Here is a 24,296-nt window from a genome sequence, read left to right as displayed (position 1 = left end):
TTAACTGAATAATTGCTTAGTCAACAAAATTACAAGAAAAAACTAAATTGACCATCACAAATGTTCAGAGTCCACAATGGTTTGCAGTGTACAATGATAAAAAAAACAAAACAGCAAATACTCTTAATAATAAGCTTAAGGCATTTTGACTGAAACAATTTATCAATTAAGACCTATCAAAATACATTTTCTGTCAATAAGCTAAATGATTTAGATGTACATCACATTGTTTGTGGGAAGTGATGAAGTGTTTGTCCCAGAAATTTGTTTGATATGTATAAAGTTGGCAAAAACATTATTGAAAAATAACAAGTGGCTCCAATACAGAAGTTTGGTTTGATGGGACTATTAAAATCCATATCTGTTGTACACAGACAGTCATTACCTAGTCCAAAGCTCAGTAGGCAAAGTGTCCAGCATGGCTATCCAGGCCAGGCACATCTGTGCTTGAAACAGTAAACAAGATAAGATTATGAACATGAGGCAATGCAATATTTATTTATTTAAACCACGTTAGTGCCTCAGTTGTTCAAGTGTTTTAAACTGTTCCAACCATCTGTAAACAACTTAGTAAAAGACACTACGCTATTATTTTGATGACCTAATCCTCAAGCTTCCGGTCTGATTCTGGTCAACTTGACCAAAATAGATCAGTGTGCCTTAATTCATTTACATAATGTTACAGAGAGGAAGCTTAAATTAAATACTCTTCTAGAAATTACTGGTCTTGTCTTTAAACAGCATCATGGCAACTACTTCTTACTAGGGCGCTTTGCAGCTTTCTTTTAGTCCAACTGTCAAGCACTCCTAGTTAATTTTTCTTTTCTGATTTCCCACAGTTCTGTTTTGTTGTAGCAGCATTTATTTCCCGAAGATTTGCCAGGGCCAGAGGCTTCAACCTGACAGCTCATTAAAACCAGTCTGTTCTGATGATTTTAGTAATTTGCCCGTTGTTTCTGTCAATGAAGGCACAGATGAATCATACAGACCTAAAAACTGCACTATAATGAAGCGACATATAGAAAAACTGGCCTTTATTTAGTCTTTTTACATATGGCTTTAGCTTTTCTTTTATTACAAACAGGTTTTACAAAAGGTTCTGAAGACTTCCGCATCAAACACAGGTGGAAAATCATGAAGATGTTGATGACATTGCAACGTTACATCTACGATCAGAGGCTCCCACATGGTTCTGGCCACAAAGCAGTCACAGATAGTAAAAACAGCAAGGAAACCGTTGTCTCGAAACACCGCAGCACAACATCGGACAAGGGACAAACCAGGTGGACTGAGTCAGTTGAAATGTTGTAGTCACAGATTAAAAATGCAAAAATACAGAGCAGACACGATTTCCCTTTTCTGCACTTTACAATGCTTATGCCTCCTTTGTCACAAATGATTACACCTTGTTGAGCTAAAACTGTTGACGTGAAATAAACAATTGATTTCTCCGCTCTTTTTCCTTCACCGACAGCGCTCGCTGTACCATCATGGCTCACAATTGTAAGAACAAAATAAAAGACCGCAAGAGCAAAGGCCAGTTCAACATTATGGCCCAGTGTTGTGTGACCTGATGCATGTTGACCGTTTTCATTCTCTACACAGTAAAATCCAGTCGTTAGCCACCATAACATCAGATTTCTAAACATGATCAGTATTTTTTCTACACGTCTAATTACTACAATACAGCTTTTTCAATCCGTTATTTGATTCAGTGGAATTAGAAGACAGAATCAAGAGTATCAAATTCATACTTAAAAATCATTAACACTGCATTACTTTAGATTGCACTGCATCTAGGTTCAACGATCCATCAACTGACACTCGACATGTATAAAAGTTCTCTCATTTTCCCGACAGGTTTTAAGGTTTAGGTCCATCATGATGACCTTAGTTCAAAGCTCTTGTCAAAAAAAGGTGTTGCATAAACAGGATATGAAGTCTTTTGCATACAGAGGTCTGCAGAGTGGACTCGGTTCTCATGTCTCTCTCCTCGCCTTCTTCTTCTTTGCCGGCTTGGGCGCTTGGTTCTCCTCAGGTTTTTCTGTGCAAACACATAAAAATGGAGTGGGAGATGAGTCACACAACTCCAGTCATGTGATTCGCATGATTTTATCCATTTTCAAGCTTTCACAAATGCTCAACAGACCGACTCAAGTCAGAAAGATCATATCCATTTCGGTTCACTGCTGAGAACAGACTGTACGGACTTCTGTTCTCATCCATTCGAAAAAGGAGTCGAACACGATGGCTAACAGAGTGATGCTCAGAAAAAAACAAAAAGAAAAAAAAAAAAGGCCTGATTCAGGGACAACAAGGCCGGGAAATGTGCATGAAAAGAGCACAAATTGCTGCTTTTAGGAAAGTTCCATAAATCTGCCTCTGGTTCAGCTTCAATAACAAACAATTACCAATATTAACCCTGATTCTTCAGATTTAATTTTGAAGGCAGGAGAAGCAGTGAGGTAAAGCAAGGTAAATGTACACCGCCAGCTATATACTGGAGAAACAGTTCAAAAGCTTAAAAACAAAGGGCATTTAGGGGGATCATGACAGTATGCACCATGACTGAAAAAAGGACAGATTCACATTTTCCAAAAAATAAAGACAGAAGTGTAATTAGAGAATCTCATGTTTTGAGACAGACTGAGATATCTAGCAATGCCGTGGAGGGCCACCATTGTAAATTGTTCACAGTTTAGGTAGCAGACTTGTGTGCTTACTTTGTTGTGTTGGAGCAGAAACACTGTTCTGCTTGGCAGTGGGCTCTCCATAAGTTGGCTTCTGTGGCACTTGTGTGACAGGGGTTTTCTGGGATATGTTGTCCTTCACTGGTTGCTCCACTCTGGCCTATAAAAGAAAGGGAAACATGGTTAGTGTCTTGATCACCACAGACCTCAAATCCAAAAAAGCAAAGAAAAATACTGCCCATCGAAAATTCACATTATTAATCTCAACGTAATTTGTATTCACAGCCATTTGTCTTTTTAATATTAAACAGGACATAACAGGACTGTTCATGGATAATGCAGAACGATGCGTCACATATTAGCACTGCTCACCTCGACAGTAGGTGCTTTGACAGGCTGGACGGCAGCAGTATTCTCCTGAACAGGTGGCTGCTTCTTCACCGAGGCTGCAGGCATCGCCTCCTTCTCTGGCTCCTCACCCTTCACAGGACACAAGCAAAGTTTATATCAAACTGTGCAGCGAATTCAAGGTGAACTTTAGAAATCTCAGAGACTTTAATATGGATTAGCTGATCAGGTGGGCCGAGAGAATGGACAAGCTTCCTGAATGTCAAAAGCATAGAAAACACATCTATCGGACGAATGGACAGTAGTAATTAGTATTTAGCAAGATATTATTTTAGTCGCTTAAGTCTGAACTCTGCGTGTTTGTGTGTGTATTCTCACTAGCAGTTACCTGGCCGGCCGCTCCTCCCTCCTCAGCAGCCTTCTTCTTCTTCTTTTTCTTCTTCTTAGTTTTAGCTGCTCCATCAGCAGCAGTCTCTCCTTTGTCCTTCTCATCTTCATCCTCGTCCTGACAAACAAGGATAAAACACAACTCAGAAACAGAGTATAAAAGACTAGTAAACTTAAAATACAGCAGCAAAATAGAAGAGGAAATAAGTCACTGAAAGTCTTTACATGTCAGATTTCATCATTTTGAGGAACAACCCTTGATTTCAAACTGGTACAGAAACTCTGATTCAAATAGGATGATGGCCGACTTCAGTTTACTGTAAAGCACTGTGCATGGGATTTTGGAATTCCTTACTTTGTCAACATGTTGTGGCAATATCAAATTTGACTGTGACAAACCACAATACACAACCACTACACCTAGATTTATGTTAACAGCTATTATTCCAGTAAACTCTGCTTAAAAAGGTGTTTAGGAGTAATACTGCATGTGAAAATGTTTCAAGAAGACTTTGTGGCACCAGAGGGAGCGGTTTTGGAGTGAGCTTACCAGACGTCTGGTCTGTATTATTTTACCCTTTTTGAATCCTTCTAAATCTAAAGTCTTCTAAAATAATTTTCTGTTTTTCATATCTTGCTGTAATGCCTTTCGTGGCTTGTGTACAGCACGCTGAATTAGCCTTGTTGTAAAAAGGTGCTCTACTCATCTCTTCTTGAGACTACATTAGCCACTACTAATGCTAGTAGTGGCTCTACTAGCATAGCTCATCTAAATCTCCACCTGCCAGCTGTTAAGTTGCATTGTGGGTAATGTAGGCACCAGATTTTGAAAGGAAGAAAGAATGGAATAAAAAAAACTGAACCCTTTTGATACTCAAAAAGAGAAGATAAAAGAAAATCGGTTGTCTCTTGTGTTAAATACGTGTGGTCCATTTCTCTTTTCTCACTTCTAATAAACCAGTCGACTACTACTACGGCTGAACAATCGTTTTCAAATTGAAATTGCGATTTGTTCGGTTGTCCTTGATTTGTGCGCTTCTACCATGGTTAAGTAGGCTATGTAGTTAAATTGTTTGGGTTTTTTTGTCTTGTTTTAACTGTTTATTGTTGATATACGCTCGGGAGTCTGCACAGGGTGTTTTATTTTGAAAATCGACTGGATTCTCTATGCCTGTGTCTGACTTCCTGCCTGGTTCATCTGCTCTGTACTGCTTGACGCGGCTTCAGTCAAAAATAGACTGACAGTGAATACTGAACTTTAGGTAAACTTAAAACAAATAAAAAATTAAAAAAAACCTCAAATCAAATTGTAAACGCAATATCTGGCAGAAAAATTGCAATTAGATGTTTTACCCAAATCATTCAGCCCATCTACTAACGTTACTGGTTCCTCTTCTTCGTATGTATTCAACGTAGTGACAAAACGCGCTCTCTAGGGCTGCTGTAGAAACATGATGGCGCAACATGGCGAATCCTCACTATGAAAGTTGCCATGTTGCGGCTCAGATAGAAATGGCTCATTCTAAGGTAATAAAACGTAACTGTTCAACATGTAAGAGCTTTATACACCACTGAAAACATAGTTATCAATATTACATTGCATTTCTGTCAATAGATCCTCCTAAATATTTCACACCGGACCTTTAAGACAACGCAGAATTTAAAAAGCTTACTCTGGCGCCATCTGGTGGTCATCCCAAGGACCACATTGCCAGACAGCAATGCATGCCACTATTACTCTTCTGTTAATTATCGTAAGAATTAAATTGTGCTATGCAGATCATTCATGATATTAATTACACCAGTGATTCTCATGCTATGACCTGTTTGGGTGTACCATGGCTTGTAATATTCTTAAATAAAGAACATAAGGCTTTGTGTCTATTATGATGAGTCACTACTGGGAGTAGCAGGGCACATTCAGGGGAAGAAAACAGGACAGTTGCCCCTGGGGCCTGCTCCCATTGGAGTCATCAATTACTGGGTTGTTATTTTTGAAACCTCCAGGTAACTCTCATATTACTTTGTTTTGTCCCAAGCCTGGGCATACTTACAGCCGCTCTAATCAGCAGATTAACCTTGGCGGGCTCAGGGAGGGTTTGCTCCTGAGCGGGAGGGGGCTCAGGAGTGGGCTCTTCATAGTTGCCCCAGGCTTCAGAGGGGGCGTTCCAGTCAGAGCTGGGGTCGACTGAACCACCATCTGAGAAACACACCAGACCGTCAGAAAATAGAAGTGTAAAGGAGGATAGTATAGCATAACTTAAAAGTTGCATCAAAGTTAAAGACAAGCATTTTATGATCCTTACTGAGTCCAGACCACTCGTCGTCCACTCTGGGCTGACTGAGCCAGGGCAGATCCCTCACAGGCTGGGGCTCTACAAAAGACACAAACAATAACTCCACCTGCCGCCTACGAGGGATGCTTCGAGAAAAAAAAACAAAACAAAACAAAAAAACTACAACAACACTACACAATCTAGGGATGTGAGAACGGTTTAAACTCCACTGGTCATTTCATCAGTTTATTGTATACTTACCAGCACTCAGTCCAGTTAAAGACACCAGACTTCGCTCTGTTGTCGGCATCCCCCTCTCAATCACAGTCCATGACTCTGGAACACACACACACTTTATGTGACATAATTCCAGTCAATTCTGATCAATAATTTGTTAATCACAAGGACTCAGTATCGAACTTTGATACTTTTATGGCACCAATCGAATTGCTTCGATACCTATGTATATTAACAGAGGTGTGGAGTTAAGTCTTTCTGTATAAAGTTTAGGTCTGCAACAATTATTTTTATTTTCAATCAATCAATCTGGTTATTTTTCTAAATTCATCGATTTCTCTATAAAATGTCAGCAAATAGTGAAAAATGGCTGTTGTCAAATGTTTGGTTTTGTCCGGCCAACAGTCCAAAACCAGACAATATTCAGTTGGTTTTCACGTATGACAAGAAAAGCATCACATTCTAGGGAGCTGGATCCATCAAATGTGTAATATACCAAAACGATGATTTATAAAAATATGTGATGAAATTTCTATTGATCGACTGATCCCTTATTCGTTACAGCTCTAAAAACATTTGACTTTTTCAAAAGCTAATTTGAATTATTTACTCAATCTGACTTTTCTTCATTAAAATCTGTTTATCTTATTGCATGGAAATGATTGGTTTGACTCTTAATGTGAAAGGCAACATGAGTCCGATAGCACTGATCACACATCTGACACTGCAGCAGATTTAGAGGTTATCATCTGGCATTAACTGCTTCATGAAACGCGATAAAGCTTTGAAGCATTAAACTAACACGTGATTTATGGTTCAACAACCGAGCAGTTAAGTAGTAGAGATAAAAACATTTTTACCATCAATCTCCGCTCTCAAAACTGACGCCGTTTCTCTACTGGTTGTCCACGGGCCCGTCTTTGGGGCAACGTTGTGAGCAGGAACCTTTACAGCCATGTCAGTCACACCAGCAGCCACTGCTGCCACCACGTTGCTGTTAACTGATACCAAGAGAGAACCACTTGATACTCAGCCAGAATGAACACAGGTCAGGTTGGCGACACATCCAATATAGAAGGTCTCAGTGAAGCTTGTGAACTTTTGGTTGTTTAAAGAGCATGCATCGATGAGATATCAGTGCTTGGGGTGTCTCTATGACCTGGTCAAGAAGTGAAGCATTTTCTGCTGATAATTACCTTGAGATACAACAGCCTCAGCCTTCTCTGCCTTCACTTTTGTGGGTTCTCCTGAAAAAGAGTTTTATATAATAATGTGTCGAATATCAATAAGAGCCTATTAGTGAAGGAAGAAAACACAGAAACATTTCAGCCAAAACACCTCAGGAAAACTCACTCGAGACTCAATTAAATTACCCCAAAGCATCTATTCATAGTCTAGTCAACAAGGGACCCACCAAATGCAACAACAGCATACAACAACAGGCAGAAGTCTCTCTCTCTCTCTCTCTAGGTGACATATTAGGCTGTTTTTCCAAGATGGCTTGTGCATTATGTGAATTAAGTAAAAAAAAAAAATAAACAACAGAACACTGATGCAAACTCCTTCCCTCTTCCCAATTTTAAAACTTATCACGGAAGCAAAGCACATGCTGAAAATATGTGTTTTTAAGAGTTATGTTTTTTAAGAGCCACCTTTTTTTTTCTTCTGGGTGGCAGGTGCGTGGGCTGCAGAGGCCTTGGGTTGCTCAGGGGGAGTGCTCACGGGTGTGTCCCCTCCTCCAGGACTGACTGAGCCATCGCTGGAACTCTTGTCTTTCTTGCGTTGCTCACGCTTCTCCTTGTTGCTGACCTTAGTCTCCCATGTGCCTTGAAAAGAAACATTGAGTGCCGTGTGGATTTAGTTGCAAAATACTTCAAGGGTTCATTGTGGGATTAGTGAGGAAATATGGTATGGATTAGGCAGGATGAAGGGATAAATGCAGAGACTTTTCACATGCACGCTAAATATATTATGCTGAGAAAATTTGTCAAAGGCAGCAATAACTCCGGGATAAATTCAGTTATTTTGTTGTTTTGAACGAAGGCCACACTTATATTCAAATAGCAGAGGCACCTATGTGGTGCAATGGCCTGGTTACTGAAAATGGTGGATTAAGAAACAAAAGGACAACAGCCCTGCTCAAATAGGTGCTACCATAACCAGACATGTCTTTAACCAAATGATAATATAATTATGATGTGATTCATAATATTTCACCTTCTTCTGGTTCTTTGCCATCTGCAGTCACAGTCTTGGTCTCCTTTAAAGCCTGTTTGGCTTTCTTTTTGGACTTCTTTACCTGGATGAAAAGACATATTGGGCATAAAGTACAAGAATAACATGGGATTGTGAGACTGGGTTTAAAGACATGGGGTAACGGCTTTAATGGAGATGCTATCCAGCACAAGTGACCCCATGCTCACAGAACCAAGGACAGTCAATCAAATCAGCAAGCTCAAGCCATGTCTATTTATAAGTGAAACTACATCTACTGTCCAAGACTCTCTACATCTGTTACATGTCCTTTTTGTAAGCAATAATCTTCTACATCTTGTCCTCCAGCACCTTTAGGACCACAGTTTGTGTAAGGGAGGGATTAGATGAAAGGCTACACCTTGTGCCATCTTAAACCAGGAGCCATCCTACAGGATTTTGCTGCATCTGCAAGTTAAAAACTGTAATCTAACACTGGCAGCTGGTCTGCTTGCATCATTGCAGGGTGACAGTTTTCTCGACTGATTTTTACTTCAGAGGGCCCGAATAAATAATGATATGATTTTAAAGCCATTGCAGCTAAGTGCAAACATTTATACAGACATCACCCGGGCAAATCAAAGGTTCAGTTCCCTTCACCATGTTGTCACATGTCTTTGAAACCGCAAATTACCTCTGCAACCTTTTCAGCCTTGACATCTGGTGGGGGCGACTGGTGATGTGGCACTATCTCTTCCGACTCAATGGCTTCTTCCTGTGGTTCAGCGACAGCTCTCCCATTTGACTGGGCTTTCTGTAAGGAACATGTGAAGAAAACATGTAGAAGGCCATAACAATTTTTCACCTATATTCCTTTCAAGCAGTCAATATGTAACGTTAAAACCACCAAACTAGGCTGAAGCTAGCAAGGCTTTTAGCCATGAGGGTCAACTACTGTCACTGTGGCGTTAGCTTGACAGCTAGCGTTGTTAACGTTACGGCTATCAAGCTAGGACAGGTTGCAAGTTAGACTAGTTTCATTCACGTGCCTTTTCTGCCTTCTTCTTCTTTTTCTTCGGTTCCTCTGATTTGACAGGTTTACTGACACCTCGCTTAACTTCAATGCCGTCGTCCACAGGGCTTACAGTGGGTCGTTTCTTGAAGAGAGCCCGACAGGTTGAGGCCCACAGAGCGACCATTAGCACCAGCCCGGTACATGCCGCTAAGAGGATCACCCATGGCGGAATAAGCTCAGGCTTCAGTCCCAAATCCACGCCGAGCTCGGAGCGCAGCAGCCCCAGTCCTTTGGACAACAGTTCATTGAGACGATGTGTAAGCAGCTTGACCTGCTGAGAGGCCGCGTCCTGCCACTGCTCCATTGTATTGTATTAACAGACCGATTAGTCACGCTTTGCTTGCCGCTATTAGCTGCGCTAGCCTGCAGTCCTAGCTAAAAATAACGGAACGACTTCGACATGATGGAAGACACTAATTTCATCCGTCTTCCGCCTGAAACATAGGCCTAGCCAGACAGCTAAATCTGATAAAGGCTGTGGCAACAAACTAATTTAGCTAACTAGCCAGCAAGCTAGCTGATATCATCGTAAGACAATATGCCACCGTTAGCTGACTACCACAATGTAACCGCGAGTAAAGCAGGTTCACCTCATATGGCTCAGTTTTGACTCAAGGAGGAGAAGCGTCGCCTTCACTGTCGCTTGTAAACTGGAACTTCCAGGCTGTAAATCGTAACCGTGTATTGTAACGGCATGTAACTAATGCCCGAAGAAAAGTAATTTAAACACTATTGTTTCCCTAGCTATTGTTATTTTCAAGAGACAGTTTGTATTATGTGGCAGACTGAAGGGGATTACCTGTTATGCTCAAGCTATTGCTTTGTCCTGTTATTTGTTGTATCACTATTTGCTATCAATTGTTGACATAGTGCTTTAGCCCCATAAATGACACATCCCGATGTTTCGGTCATATAATCTGACTTTTCCCAGCCTTGTTCACCGGGTACACGGATGTCCTGTTTTCAGACAATCTTTGAAGGCAACACAAACGGACCGTGACAGCACCACTAAAATGGGCGGGGATACGATTTCTCCCATGCTGATTGGCCAATACCATTGGTTAACAAACAAATCCGTTGCTACTTGGTGTATTTTGTAAAACGCTTTGTCAAACAGTCTTACATTTACTGTGTGGTTGCACATTTCCAGCAATACAAAGATTTTGTAAATATTTACTTTACTTTGTTTTATTTATACAATGCAAATACACAACAAATCTAGTGTAAAACAGTGCATTAACAACAATTATTAAAATACTACTACAGTAGCTATTACCCAGTAGGCTATGAAGGGCTGTGGGAGAGTACAGATTAAATAACTAGCTGGTGTGTTGCAGGTCAAAACTTTGTCACAGGTATGCACAAGTTTCTCAGGCTAATTTAACATTAATTACCTACTCTTAAAATAGGACTGGGTAAAAAAAAAAAAAAATCATGACAGGACAGCTTATTTGCATCCAAGTTTATTTTGAAATTCCCTACTCCCCCTGTACAAGAAAAAGAGGACTTTCCACAAAGGCAGCAGTGAACTGTCAGTGATAGTACTTTTCTAGGGAAGAAAAAAAAAAACATATAATCACAGTGTGTCTTTTCTTCTTTTAAATACTTCTACTGCTGTCATCTTTGGCTGGGTTTCGGCAGACAGCTTCCTGTCAAACCACATTCCTGGGAAGCAAAGTTTTAAGCCAATAGAGTAGGGCTGTGGGCTTTACATTTTACAGTGCCAATGCAGGAATGTTCTGGACTGTATACCTCTTCTTCATTAACACAAAAGAAAAAAAAAACAATAAAAATTGAAATAAAAATAACAAGCTGTTTGTGTTCACAACACAAACAAATATTACCGCCTGGGGAGATAGCGACAGTATGTCGAATTTCATAAAATTGTATAGACAAAAAAAATCTACAAAAATGGAGCTAGGTAAATATTACACAACAGTAAACATGTTTTTCTTTTTTTCCTTTTTTTAAACTCTTATGTCGAACCTCTACACAAAACCAAAATTCTTGGTCTTAATGGCTAGCAGGAGTTTCTGTTTGAGTATCTGTTTTGAAGAATAGAGTGGCACGTAGAGACGTGAGATGCAGGTATTGGCTGTGGGGAGGTGCTGGTCGTCTGGAGGCCGGATGGTGATGGAGGGCATCGGCTGGAAGCCCTCCTCGCTGGCTGGCAGAGAAGGGCTCGAGGTCCAGAAGTACACCTGAGGACAAGGAAATTAATTAGTCAGCATTGCCATTTCCATCTAAGAACCACTGTATTTTATAATGTTCAAGTGTTTGTGTACTGGGATGAGTAGGAAAAAAATGACAACAAGAGAGAAAGGCTTTAAACAAATTATTGAATACATCCTAGCTCTCTGTTTACTAGTGCGGGTCATGCATATCACTTAATGTCTGACAATGACAACAGACGTAATGCTAGTCTCGACAGGATGTAACTACTACTTATGTGGTCCTTAAATTGAAACAAATGTGTCATTTAAACAATGCAGTAAGTCTGCAGAAGCCCAGGATCCTTTGCTCCCTCAGATGCATGTCAGAGATTTTTGGAGTATATTTTACTTGTTCATACATAAAAATGAGGCCATAAAAAGAGTTTAGTTCATTTATATCCCTATTCTTTAGCACTGACATGATAAATATATGCTGTAGGCGATACCACAGTGCGAAGGAGAAAAACAAGAACAAGCAGAAGAAATAAACAAAAGGAGAGAAATTAAACATAACTTAAAGTTCACTGCCCAATACTTTACTGCTCCTGTACTGCACTTAGTTCTACCATTTCACCATGCGCAGCTACAAAAAGGAGCAACTATTACAGACTGTAGTGGAGGTCTTGTGTAAGAGGATAGTGCAATAACACGTTTCCAGTGTACTGTGCACAGACTTAAAAGGGTAGAAGGCCTACAGCCCTGCTAATAGGTGCGTCAAAGCCACCAAATCAGCCTAAAGTGGTTTAAACTGACCAACTAACCAATTTCTTAGCTAGTACTTCTGCAAGCTGGGATAAAACTAAAACTCATGCAATCAAGTAAAAACTTAAAAATGTTGAAATGAGTGTTTCAGGAAGGGATTAAAAGACTGAAATGGCTAGGTGACATTCTTAATTCAGGGGGGCCTGACGGAGAAGGCTCTGTATATTTTATTCCTTAATCTGAGCCTGAAGTAATGTACCTCATGTAATTATTGGCAGTTCTAAGCACTGAATAGCTGAGAGCCCCAGTAAGTCTTTGAAGGTTAATTTGATGAGAATGGACTTACCAGATCCTGCCTCTCAGTCATGCTCATCTTCTCCACTATGGACCAAAACCAGCGTTTAAACTGCAGTAGTTTGTCTGCATTTTCCCCTGTTGGATGAAGTACAAGTCTTTGCTTATTATGTCACAGCAAAAAACTGTACATTTTTCATTTCTGAGTTAATGCAGGAAAGAGAGACAAGAGGAAAATGGACAGAAGCGGACACAAAGCAGAGAAAAACCAGACAGAGCAGCATACCAGATTCATCATTGAAAGAGGTGAAGCTAATGAGCATCTGGACGTTGACTTCTCCACAGCCGTTGACAAGCAGCCTGAAGTCCTCAGCCGTCAGGTCTTCCAGGGCGTTCTTAGGAAGTACATCCAGCAAACCCTTCCTCATTGCCTATGAAAGACACAGATATACATAACTGGTGTGAATACATATGTTGGTGACTGACAAAACATTTGTCAGTGTCCCAAAAACCAGATACTATTTGAGATTAGGGTTTGCTGGAATACTGAATAAATGTTTTTACTTACATGGAGAGGCTGCTCAGCCACCACCAGCATTCTGTGCTCTGCATACTTCCTCACATACTCGTACACGTTGAGGGGGGTTACTGGCATGTTGACCCCACCAGACAGAAGCTCCACCTGAATCAGGAAGAATACAGCATCAACAAACACTTACAATTTTTACAAAATTTACAGCATACACATATTTCAGAGTACATTATCTATCATACATCTTTCCACTATGGCAGGGGTCGGCAAATAAGTCTGCTATCGGGCCAAATTTATTTCAAGCCGTTACATGTTGGGCCAGAACAAAGACAGATTATTTCAAATTTCCTTCTATGCTTATGTGTACGCTTAGCTCAGCTGGTACTGTGCGGGATACCCGTTAGGAAGGTTGTAACATCGACTGCAACTAACTGCGGATTTCTTTTTTCTCCCTTGTTAAACAAATTGATTATAGGGACACTTTTGCACATGCTCACACACTAAAGCATGTTCTGCAGTGTGTGCGCATCCCGGCGTTTGATCTGTATTCAAAAACCTACAGACGCTTTTCATTTCCCTGAGGAGATTCAGGGGAATCCAATCACACGTTTAGCCTACTGACGGCTTTTTCAGAGGTGTGTCAAGCAAGCCAGAGTCTCTTGTGAATGTCATTCAGAACTCTTCAAATAAAAGCTCTCAATAAACTCGACATCAAGCATTGCTGCAAAAAAAGTTCTCGTGCTTTTATATTTCTGCTATCAAAGCAATCTGGCCGCGCACCAGTTATTATTGCTGGCGGGCTGGTTGTGGCCCACGGGCACTATGGTATACACTGCTTTCGAAAGTTGATCCTCAAGCTTAACATTTACAATATCCATGTTCTGTGATGCAAATTATGTAGATAACTGAAACAGAACAACAGGCCACAGTGGTTGATTTTCCTGAGATTACTAATATTTACATTATATTTAGTGGGAGGATACATTTGAAGGACATACTCTTCATGTCTTTGTTTTTGGTGCATTATGAATCTTCTGTGGTGTTCAGTGAGTCTGAATTTCTGTGATTGTTTGAATTGAGTGTGACCAGAAACCGCTACTGTTTTCTGACCGACATTAGCACTGTGTCTAAATTAGGTACCATAAATGTGCAAATTTCCAGTAAACACCTTGTTGCATGTAGCTAAATCAGTTTAAAATTCTTGCTCCTAGGTTCTCACCAGTGCCTCTAGCAACATGCTCATTGCACCCTTTGAGATTTTTTTAAAAATGCATTGATATTTTTAGTCTGAACGGCTCGGGCTTAGCATTAATTTGTTAGCATTTAGTTTTTCACTACATTTGGTCACACAGTGACAGTGTAGTCCTTTACCTGTCCAGCCCCTTCTTCTTTGCAGAGGTCAATGGCGAAGGCCAGGTCCATGGCAGCAAATACTGCATCTGCTTCCCCAGCCTGAGAATGGCGGATCAGCTGCCGCAGGCTCTCGTACATGACAGGGTCAAAGAATGCAAAGTCATGCCAGTTCACCTGCAGTAACAAAAGGTAAGTAGATTTAGAAACTTCTTTCTGAAAAACACCAACATCATGTCAGAGTCTTTCTGCAGGTGCAAAAAGTCAACTCTTACCTTCCTCCCAAGCAGCACTTTGATGACATGTCTGTTCAACGTGATTGGACAGAGTTCATTCTGAAGCAGACATAACCCAAGTATTCTGCCGAGAAAATACAAATACTTCTTATTTCTTACTTTGATGAAGTGACTTATTTCCCCCTAACTTTGTTCTATTAAAACACATGTTGGAGAAATCAAGGTTTTACCATTTTACACACACCTCTTCGTGTTTGAATGAATTACATGACAATTCATTACCTGCCAATGTTACGGAAGCAGTTCAGCCTGGCTTCTGTATTCTTGCCGGGCCGAGGGGAGTAGAAGCCTCGTTTGCCTGGCTGGTAGAACAGAGAAGCGTTGTCGTCCCCGTCATCTGGATCATCCAGCTCCATGTCAACCACACTGCGGGTTGAACCATGTCGCTTACGGTTCTCCTGCTGCTGCAACCACACATAAAGGATGAGGGGAGGACTGTTAGGTGTGGCAAGATTGACTGTAGAAGGCATTGTACAAAAGCATTCAGATAATTTAGATTCTAACAGGAGAGAAATATTAGTAAGTATGCCAAACCAGCCCAGATGTTTCAAGATTATTAACAGAGATAAAATGAATAACTACACATGTTGGGACAGTAGAGTGGAGTGGAAAAAGAAATGTTGAGTTTACTTGTGCTTTCTCTGGAGCCTCCAAAAGTCCAAGGTCCAATATGCTGTCAGCACCATTTTCCCTGGAGGAGATAGAATGTTTATAGTTAGTTTATAAAACTTCACAGTGTAATCAAATTCTGAACACTTTCATCTGGATATCATTTTACTGTCGGCTCGTACAGCCGATTAATGTCACAGGCATTAAGAGCAGGACAATCAGTTTAGCAAATATGTCTATGTGATTACATTCCTCTATGTTGCTATGTCAACCTAAATTTCCCCTACGGGGATTAATAAAGTTATCTCTTATTGATCAGGTTATGTTACCTTCCATGTGCAATGAGTAGCTCCATGGCCTCCTCTACCCTGGCTCTGAGGGAATCCTCACTAGCCAGCAGCAGCAGCAGCTGGGCAGGGGACAGCTCCAGCAACATGCCTGTGATCTTACTGGCAAACGCCTGAGGAAACACACACACAGAGCTGATTAAGTATAGTGAAGGAAACCATCAATTGCTCCACATAGATAAACTAGTAGTCATATATATATAGTTAGTTATTTAGTTATAGTTAACTGATGTGGCTTGGTGACAAAGCAAAGGTCATGTGTTCTCCAAAAATTGAGGAGTTCTTCTTGCTGTCTGAAAATGTGCAAGGCCAACTTCATGAAAATCTGGTAGTAGTCAAGATAGATTGACCTGTTCTTATTACAATCTGTTTTGTTAACAGAACTTTGACGTATGCAAATGCTTTATTACCGGTTGCATTGCATGAACACGTGGATAAAGCCTTTCACCCAGGGCTTGTCTATGTGCAGGCAAAGGGTCGGGCTCATCACTGGGGTTTCCCTCTGATGAAGGCCTGAAAGGCCTCGTGTCTATGGACAGCTGCCTCCTTGAGTCTCTGTTGGATACAAACACGTAGTCTTAGTTGCACACAGCACAAACTTTGTTTAGCGCACAGGGAAGAACATGTATTAAGTTGGAGTTTACCTGTCACGATCTCTCCGAGATCCCGCTCGAAGCCCTCCACTCCTCCTCTCCCTTTCCCGGTCTCTGTTTCTCAAGCGCTGCATTAGATCTACAAACATAAACACACATAGATACACACTGAACTGAACAAGTTCACCTTCGAGTGTAAATTTTTTTTTTTTAATGTAAAATGTTTTTACTCATGTGATAACTGCTTTGAGCAGCACAACAGTACCATTGAATATAACAATGAAATCAAGTTCATTAATACAGTATAGTTTCTATGTATTGTCATACTTGAATTGTAATCGTGATGACACGTACTGCTGGCCTGCATGCCCTTGCTGACACTCTGAACACAGTCCAGATTGGGCAGCTTATCATTGGAGAGGAGGGCCAGGGCGATGGCTGTGTAGAAGCTGCGCGCCACGCCGCTGCCCTCGCCCGGCTCATCTTTGAAGGTGACCTTCACCCGGTGCACAGCCATAGGTGTGGTTGTGCAGCGCCTGCCAAAGTGCGTATTTAGCTGACGCATGGTCTGCTGTATTAGCTGGTCTCGATCCCGGTCCACCTCCAGGGCCAGGTCACGGGACTGCAGGTTCCTCAGTTTCTCCATCTCCCGACGGAACTTAGATTCCTTTACCTCAAAGCCACCCAGCTCTGTGAGGATCTGTGATAAACAACAAAAAGATAAAATTATGAGCCTGCCCTCTAACATCTAGGCCATCATCACCCCTAACATATTGTTTTGATATTAGCACTAAACCAAATAATTAGAATTGTTAGTCTGCAGCTCTGTACATCTTTCAACTGATTCTGAACAGAGTTAGCAGACCAATGCAAGGCAAACACACCAGTAAATATTGGATGTGTATTCTACAAGTAGTAATATAAAGAGGACTCTATTGGGATGCCAGTGTTGCTTAATTTCTGCTGGAGTGTATGTAATGATAGATAAGGCATTTTCTACACTTTAAAATAGTCATATATTACTTATTGAGGCTCATTGTGATATCTACAGGTGCTGGTCATTTAATTAGAATATCATCAAAAAGTTGATTTATTTCAGTAATTCCATTCAAAAAGTGAAACTTTATACATATACATTCATTCCACACAGACTGATATATTTCAAGTGTTCATTCCTTTTAATTTTGATGATTATAACTGACAACTAATGAAAACCCCAAAATCAGTATCTCAGAAAATTAGAATATTGTGAAAAGGTTCAATATTGAAGACACCTGGTGCCACACTCTAATCAGCTAATTAACTCAAAACACCTGCAAAGGCCTTTAAATGGTCTCTCAGTCTAGTTCTGTAGGCTACACAATCATGGGGAAGACTGCTGACTTGACAGCTGTCCAAAACACGACCATTGACACCTTGCACAAGGAGGGCAAGACACAAAAGGTCATTGCTAAAGAGTCTGGCTGTTCACAGAGCTCTGTGTCCAAGCACATTAATAGAGAGGCGAAGGGAAGGAAAAGATGTGGTAGAAAAAAGTGTACAAGCAATAGGGATAACCGCACCCAGGAGAGGATTGTGAAACAAAACCCATTCAAAAATGTGGGGGAGATTCACAAAGAGTGGACTGCAGCTGGAGTCAGTGCTTCAAGAACCACCACGCACAGACGTATGCAAGACATGGGTTTCAGCTGTAGCATTCTTTGTGTCAAGACACAGCATCAGAAGCGTCTCGCCTGGGCTAAAGACAAAAAGGACTGGACTGCTGCTGAGTGGTCCAAAGTTATGTTCTCTGATGAAAGTAAATTTTGCATTTCCTTTGGAAATCAAGGTCCCAGAGTCTGGAGGAAGAGAGGAGAGGCACAGAATCCACGTTGCTTTAAGTCCAGTGTAAAGTTTCCACATTCAGTGATGGTTTGGGGTGCCATGTCATCTGCTGGTGTTGGTCCACTGTGTTTTCTGAGATCCAAGTTCAACGCAGCCGTCTACCAGGAAGTTTCAGAGCACTTCATGCTTCCTGCTGCTGACCAACTTTATGGAGATGCAGATTTCATTTTCCAACAGGACTTGGCACCTGCACACAGTGCCAAAGCTACCGGTACCTGGTTTAAGGACCATGGCATGCCTGTTCTTAATTGGCCATCAAACTGGCCTGACCTTAACCCTATAGAAAATCTATGGGGTATTGTGAAGAGGAAGATGCGATACGCCAGACCCAACAATGCAGAAGAGCTGAAGGCCACTATCACAGCAACCTGGGCTCTCATAACACCTGAGCAGTGCCACAGACTGATTGACTCCATGCCACGCCGCATTGCTGCAGTAATTCAGGCAAAAGGAGCCCCAACTAAGTATTGAGTGCTGTACATGATTACACTTTTCAGATGTCCAACATTTCTAAAAATCATTTTTTGTATTGGTCTTAAGTAATATTCTAATTTCGGAGATACTGAATTTGGGATTTTCATTAGTTGTCAGTTTTAATCATCACAATTAAATGAAATAAACATTTGAATCATCAGTCTGTGTGTAAGGAATGAATATCTAAGTTTCACTTTTTGATGATATGACCAGCACCTGTATATCAATTTAAGTAAAAACAGTCTTTTGGGAATTAAACATTTATAAAAAGTAGGTAAAAGGGGTAATGTAGAGACAATTGCTATTTCTACTTCGTTTAAATGAATATTCAGATAAAAACGTACCGATCCCGGTTCGGCTCCGACATCCTCCATGAAGACACGACCAAAGAGTTCTAGTGACAGACGCCAGCGGCCTAGTAGCATGTCATGTGAGATCATCATCCCCATGAAACTACAGTGAGGTCTGGACAGACAAAGGAGAAAGGGGCACGACATTTGATGCTGTCATTGCATTTTACTAGCATATTAATTCTGACTATGTTAGCGGTTGTCTTTTCTGGGAGTATTAGAATTTGTATAAGATGTGGCAATTTACTGAACCCAGTTCTATATTTTATTTGAATGTACTGTATGTATGACATTTTCTATAAAACATTCTAAGCCAGGCAGAAAACATTTTATTGCAAGGAAATGTTCTTAGATCCGAGGCTTACACCACTTTAGCTAAGTCCACATCACAAAGCACAAATAAGTGTTTGGTACCTGAATGATGGAAGAGGAGGTCCGTCACTTTCAGTGAGGCCAATCTCCGCAAGTAGGCTGCTCTTCAGCTGAGCAGCGAGGTCATGGGGTGAAGGGCCTGGTTTTGAAGCCTCCATCTCCTGTTCAGCCAGTGACTGGTTCCCAGTGCTCCGCTGGCCAGTTTCCATACTCATCACATTCTTCAGGTTGGCTGAGTAAGACATCTTAGTGGGCAGGATCTGTTTTAGTGGGGTTCAGAGTAGTTACTTAGTAATGTGAACAGATGTTTTGAGATGACAGTGTGATGGTGAAAGAATGGAAATATGGAAATGTGACACAGAACACAGAATATGTTCTGATATCCACACTTGTAATTTTAGTGTCAGCAAAAAGGCTATCCAAAATATCCATTATTTCTTGCTGTCCATTATTTTCAATTCTCTCAAATTCCATTGGAAATAATGAGGAAACAATGAATCCTGGATAGTTTTTACAGAGTTCTATTTCTAAGTGTAGTTACTTCAACATTTCGGTGGTGTTTCTTATTGGTGGATATTAGAACACAGCTGCCAGCGTGTTTGTCCAGTGAAGAGGGGTGGTATACCTGAGAGGGGGAGGGTAGAGAGGAGCCCATGTTTACCTCCAGGCAGTTCCTGTCCATGCTTGCCTCAGCCAGGCCTTTGGTTGCCATGTAGGAGGAAGAGTACAAGCCCTGAGAGGGACGACCGAACAGATCCTCCTTCCTGGCATTAGGCTGTTAGAGAAGGAGCAGAATTACATCATAGCTAATGGCTGTATACTCTGTCTAAAGTGTTAGTGTAGTGTTCTGCTACCTCTGATTTATCACTGTAAGTATCTATTGCTGGCTGGCACTATTCCTTATACCAGAATGAAAAGACACAGGCTCTCCACAACAACCCCTACCTAGTGTCTCCTTCTGGCAACAAATGGAAACTGGTCACCATAAGGCTAAAATAATTCATCGCCCCCAAATAATGTTTAGTAGTGGGCGGATTTGCCAGATTCCTTGTCATTTGATGTGCAATTTGGGCCGACAGACCATCAAAATAGATGCAGCTATTCTGTTTGAATGGACCAGGGTTACGTACATACGTTTGGTGTGAGCAGGCAAGTCAACTGATGAAATAAAAGTTCTATGTTTTGGCTATGCAGAAGGGCTGATTGACATGTAGCGTGAGTTAACACAACATACATCATTAACAGAACCACATTGCCTCTGGCCAACTTAAATGAAAAGTGGAAAAGATGACTGAGTAATATGACCGGCTTACTAATTATATACGATCATATCTATACATGCATATATATAGTTGGTGTTGCATAGTTAACATGATGTTAAATGTAAAGTAGGTTGTGGACTGCGTATCATTAACCAGCTTCAGTGTCTCAGGAGAACCCCTGACAATGAATGACTGAGCAGCACTTCTAACCTGCAGGAGGTGGGGCTGGTCTGCCAGTGGAATGGCCTCAGCAAGGGGAACATCGAAGGGGTTGGGTGGGATGCAGCCCAGGAAGGTCATGGAGTCAGAGCGACGGAAGAAGGGGTGATTCTGACCCGTTTCAGCTGGAACTGGGTCCTCATCTTTGTCCTGCAGAGTTGAACCTGAGGTGAAGCAGAAAAAAAACTCAACTGTCAGCACACATTAAGTTGACCAAGCAGTTCTTTGATGTTTATCACAAGACGATTATTAATTAATATTAGTTATCTGGCTTACTCTGATTGGTGTCCTCATCGTTCTCGTGTTCAGAATCCTCATTGTCCAAACCTAGTTCCAAAATCTCTCGATTCCTATAAATAAATGTTAAAGACATTTACATGTGGTCAAAGAAGTGTTTCATTTAAAGCCATGGTTAATCAAAGGCCCTAACAACTGTTGTTCTTGCTGTTTGCTTTATCAAGCAAGACAACAGACAAAACCATATGAAAAGAGGGGTTTCTTTTTCCAGTGGCTATCAAATGCAATTCTAAGCAGATAATTGAATTGTATAAAAAAAAAAAAAATGTGTAGTGACGCAGATTTCAACCTTAAACCAGAAATAAAAAATAAAAAAAATAGGAATTGCAAAAACAATTGGACAAGTAGTGGAAATTTTTCCTCTTTTTAGTTATAACCAAACACAATAATGTTGCCACTAGGGCTGAACAATTATTCAAAAGTTTATCAAAATTGCAATATGGCTTACTGAAATTTTCAGATCGCCGGAGGCACAATATTATTTAAAGGTTATGTTTGTGTTAAAATACCATTTTAAATTTAATATCATCTTGCTGTATATACGTCCTGGCATATATATCATATTTTAAAGATACAAGAAAACATGTGTGTTTGGTACAGATCCCCACAAAAATCATACCATAATTAATACATTTTAGTATGTTTTTCAATGAAAATTAGAATAACAGTAAAAATGATCATTCTCCCTAGTGGCGCAAATTGCGTTATCAGTCAAAATGATCACAATGAGATATTTTTCAAAATCTTTCAGCCCTAGCTTCCGCTGAATTAAGCTCTCATTTTTTTCAATATAAAGAGAGCGTTTATGTTATTTTAATTTACCTCTTTCTGTCCATCTGTGGAGTGTCCAAAGTGGTCTGCTGGTTCATGGCCTTAACCCAGTAGATAAGAGCCTGGAAAACGTAGGCCACATGTTTCAGTGAGCACACGTCCAGCACAGGAAGCACATCAGAGTGCTCATCATTGTGGGAGCGCATCAGTGATAAGGCGTAGTTCAGGAAGTCGCCCCGTGCCGACATCATGCCTTGGCGAGCAGTCAGCAGGGTAGCTGCTCTCCTGAAACAAATACAAAAATATAGCCACAAGCGGCAATGATGAGGTCCAAGCACATTGCGAGCATTTTGATGATTGTTGAGAAGCAAAACTCTCTATTTTCTTTAAAATAATTCATCACGGTCATCACTCAGTTTCACATGACTACATTTGTTGCCATTTTGATAGAAACTGATTAGCTTGAATTATTGGAATGGATTGTCTTATTGATTGACAAAGGATTTGAACCCTGGACCTCTGCATCTCCAGAGGTGGTGACTTACTGACGGACAGACATCATCATTAGAGTGTTTTAGGGCACAAGAAGAAGAAGAGTCCTAACAGAATTTGACAACTAGGCAGGTTTGCTACTTGGACCCTTAACAAATGAGAACACTGCAACCCTTACTAGCTCAGGAATGCGCAAATAAGAAGTTACCAATTCAATACAACGTGTACAGCTCTTTTTTTGCACGCACAGTTGGACTGAATTTAGATAGGAATTGTAAAGACTTTCATCTCTCTACATGTGTGCTCTCTTGAATTATCAACCAACAGTTATCAACTGAGCAGAATAATAAAAGTGACTAAGAAGAATCACTGAAGCCGGGAAAATGGATTTTTTTCCTTTTTTTTTTTTTACCTGCGTCCTTCCAGGGTGCGGAGGCTGGCCTCCTCCCGAGCTGTCATGCGTTCCCTGCGAGCTGAGTGCTGAGAAGCGTGGAGTGGGTGACTGGGGTGACCCGGGTCTCCAGCAGATGACAGGGCTGAGCCATATCGCAACTGAGCTTCAGTGGAATCCATGATGGACACCATCCAGTTCCAGGTGGGAATCAGCTTTTCTTCAACATAGTTCTGGTTCAACATATGACAAAAGATTTTGATCAGATTTTTATTTTTAAATCAGAAAAACATTCATTGTTGTTCACTGCCAAAAAGGATGAATACAATGCAATTCAATTACATATTTAAAGGGATGGGAGTTGGCAGGGATCTCCTGAAACAATATTTTGATTCTGATGCTGTTCTGTTGAAATTTAATATTAAATTAGTAAATTGTATTTTTTGTTATTGGTTTTCAAAACAAATAAATGTTTCTTCAAAGTGTATGCCCAGATCCTAACATTCAAGCCTGTGTCCTCTAGAAATGTGTGGGAGGGGAAAAAGGCTTGAATTTGGATGTTGGAAATAGGAACACACTGTGTTCAAATAGGATGGCCGCTGAGCAGATTATATCGTAATATAAGATATAACTGACCAGTCAAGATGCAGGAATTAAATGACAGTTATGGTAAATGAATGTCCTGGTACCATTGTACTGTGTATTTTTTTCTCTAAACAAACGCAATGTTAATTTAGTGTTTTGAAGGCAGTGTATCTTACCTGCAGGTTGACTGCATCCTGGTAGGTGAGCTTTACAGCAGCAGGGTACTGAGAGTAGACCAGATGGTTGTACTTGGGAATCAGACTCATGAGGTCTGAGATCTGCCTGATGACAATGCTGTAGGCCCGGGCCAGGCTGCTGGCAGACGTCAGATAGCTGCTGGAGTTGCTGGCTTCCAGAGCCGCCGCCGCTGCAGCAGCACTGGAGCTGATAGCACTGGAGCGACGCAGGTTGGTAGGGTCAATATATATATCAGGCCTGTGGAGCTTGCTGTGAGAAAAAAAAAAAAAGATCAACAAGTACAATAAATATACACCATCCTTGTGACGGTCATCTGAAATCAGAAACAGACATTTTACAATAAAATCTCACAAACAAACAAAGCTCCACGGACCAGCTGGTGTTGAGGAGCTGGAGGGAGCACTTCCTGTTGCCCTCTGGCTCGGAGTGTTTCTAACAGCCCACTGCATGGAGCGAGGAGCCTGGGCCGCGCTGTTGGCGTGAGAAGCGCTGGTTGTCCTTTCCAGGGGCTCATCCAACAGGAACGTCTCCTGGTCGACATCGTCGCTTTGACTGCTGCTGCTGTCGGAGTCGCTGGAGTCATTGGACTGGGAGTCATCCTCTGAAAAGAAGGCAGGGACGCTGCTGGCACCTTCAGAGGAGGAGGAGGATGTGGAGGAGGATAAGGGATGAAGAAAAAAGATAAAGGAGACAGGTTTAATGGCTTGCGCATTCATCTCACCTCTCTTTCTTTTGTCTTTCACATCAGATTTTATACAGGCAGGAGTGCGGGTTAGTGAATCACACCACTACAAGGCCACACAACACTAATATGATGGTGAAAACACTGAGGCTTCAAGTGAAAACAGCTGCACTCTGT

The 24,296-nt window shown here is 41.1% G+C and overlaps 2 protein-coding genes across 2 annotated transcripts in view; both read right to left on the bottom strand.

Moving 5' to 3' along the window:
* Positions 1-1,017: 1,017 nt before the first annotated feature.
* Positions 1,018-9,823, bottom strand: LOC119898065 (protein LYRIC-like). The gene is made up of 13 exons (XM_038712211.1): positions 9,181-9,823; positions 8,826-8,945; positions 8,156-8,237; positions 7,591-7,764; positions 7,135-7,185; positions 6,799-6,939; positions 5,963-6,037; positions 5,732-5,800; positions 5,480-5,625; positions 3,427-3,543; positions 3,063-3,170; positions 2,724-2,850; positions 1,018-2,044 (listed from the first exon to the last, which is right to left on the bottom strand). Exons 1-13 carry the CDS (start codon positions 9,508-9,510, stop codon positions 1,980-1,982), a joined length of 1,605 nt encoding a protein of 534 aa, XP_038568139.1. The 5' UTR covers positions 9,511-9,823; the 3' UTR covers positions 1,018-1,979.
* A 1,371-nt stretch (positions 9,824-11,194) lies between these two features.
* Positions 11,195-24,296, bottom strand: part of ubr5 (ubiquitin protein ligase E3 component n-recognin 5) — a 38,257-nt gene continuing 25,155 nt past the window's right edge. Inside the window, 22 exon segments of the mRNA XM_038712210.1 lie at positions 11,195-11,407; positions 12,468-12,553; positions 12,702-12,846; positions 12,984-13,097; positions 14,319-14,474; positions 14,573-14,657; positions 14,816-14,997; positions 15,224-15,284; positions 15,532-15,662; positions 15,960-16,104; positions 16,194-16,281; positions 16,497-16,842; positions 18,845-18,965; positions 19,265-19,482; positions 19,848-19,997; positions 20,695-20,867; positions 20,980-21,053; positions 21,823-22,056; positions 22,676-22,887; positions 23,416-23,667; positions 23,670-23,686; positions 23,811-24,068. Coding sequence (XP_038568138.1) covers positions 11,195-11,407; positions 12,468-12,553; positions 12,702-12,846; positions 12,984-13,097; positions 14,319-14,474; positions 14,573-14,657; positions 14,816-14,997; positions 15,224-15,284; positions 15,532-15,662; positions 15,960-16,104; positions 16,194-16,281; positions 16,497-16,842; positions 18,845-18,965; positions 19,265-19,482; positions 19,848-19,997; positions 20,695-20,867; positions 20,980-21,053; positions 21,823-22,056; positions 22,676-22,887; positions 23,416-23,667; positions 23,670-23,686; positions 23,811-24,068 — 3,461 coding nt within the window.

The sequence above is a fragment of the Micropterus salmoides genome, unplaced genomic scaffold (genome assembly GCF_014851395.1).
Source record: "Micropterus salmoides isolate LMB-PRFRI ecotype aquatic unplaced genomic scaffold, ASM1485139v1 Ms_hic_scaffold_11, whole genome shotgun sequence".
Lineage (NCBI taxonomy): Eukaryota > Metazoa > Chordata > Actinopteri > Centrarchiformes > Centrarchidae > Micropterus > Micropterus salmoides.
This window is presented reverse-complemented; position numbering and strand designations above follow the sequence as displayed.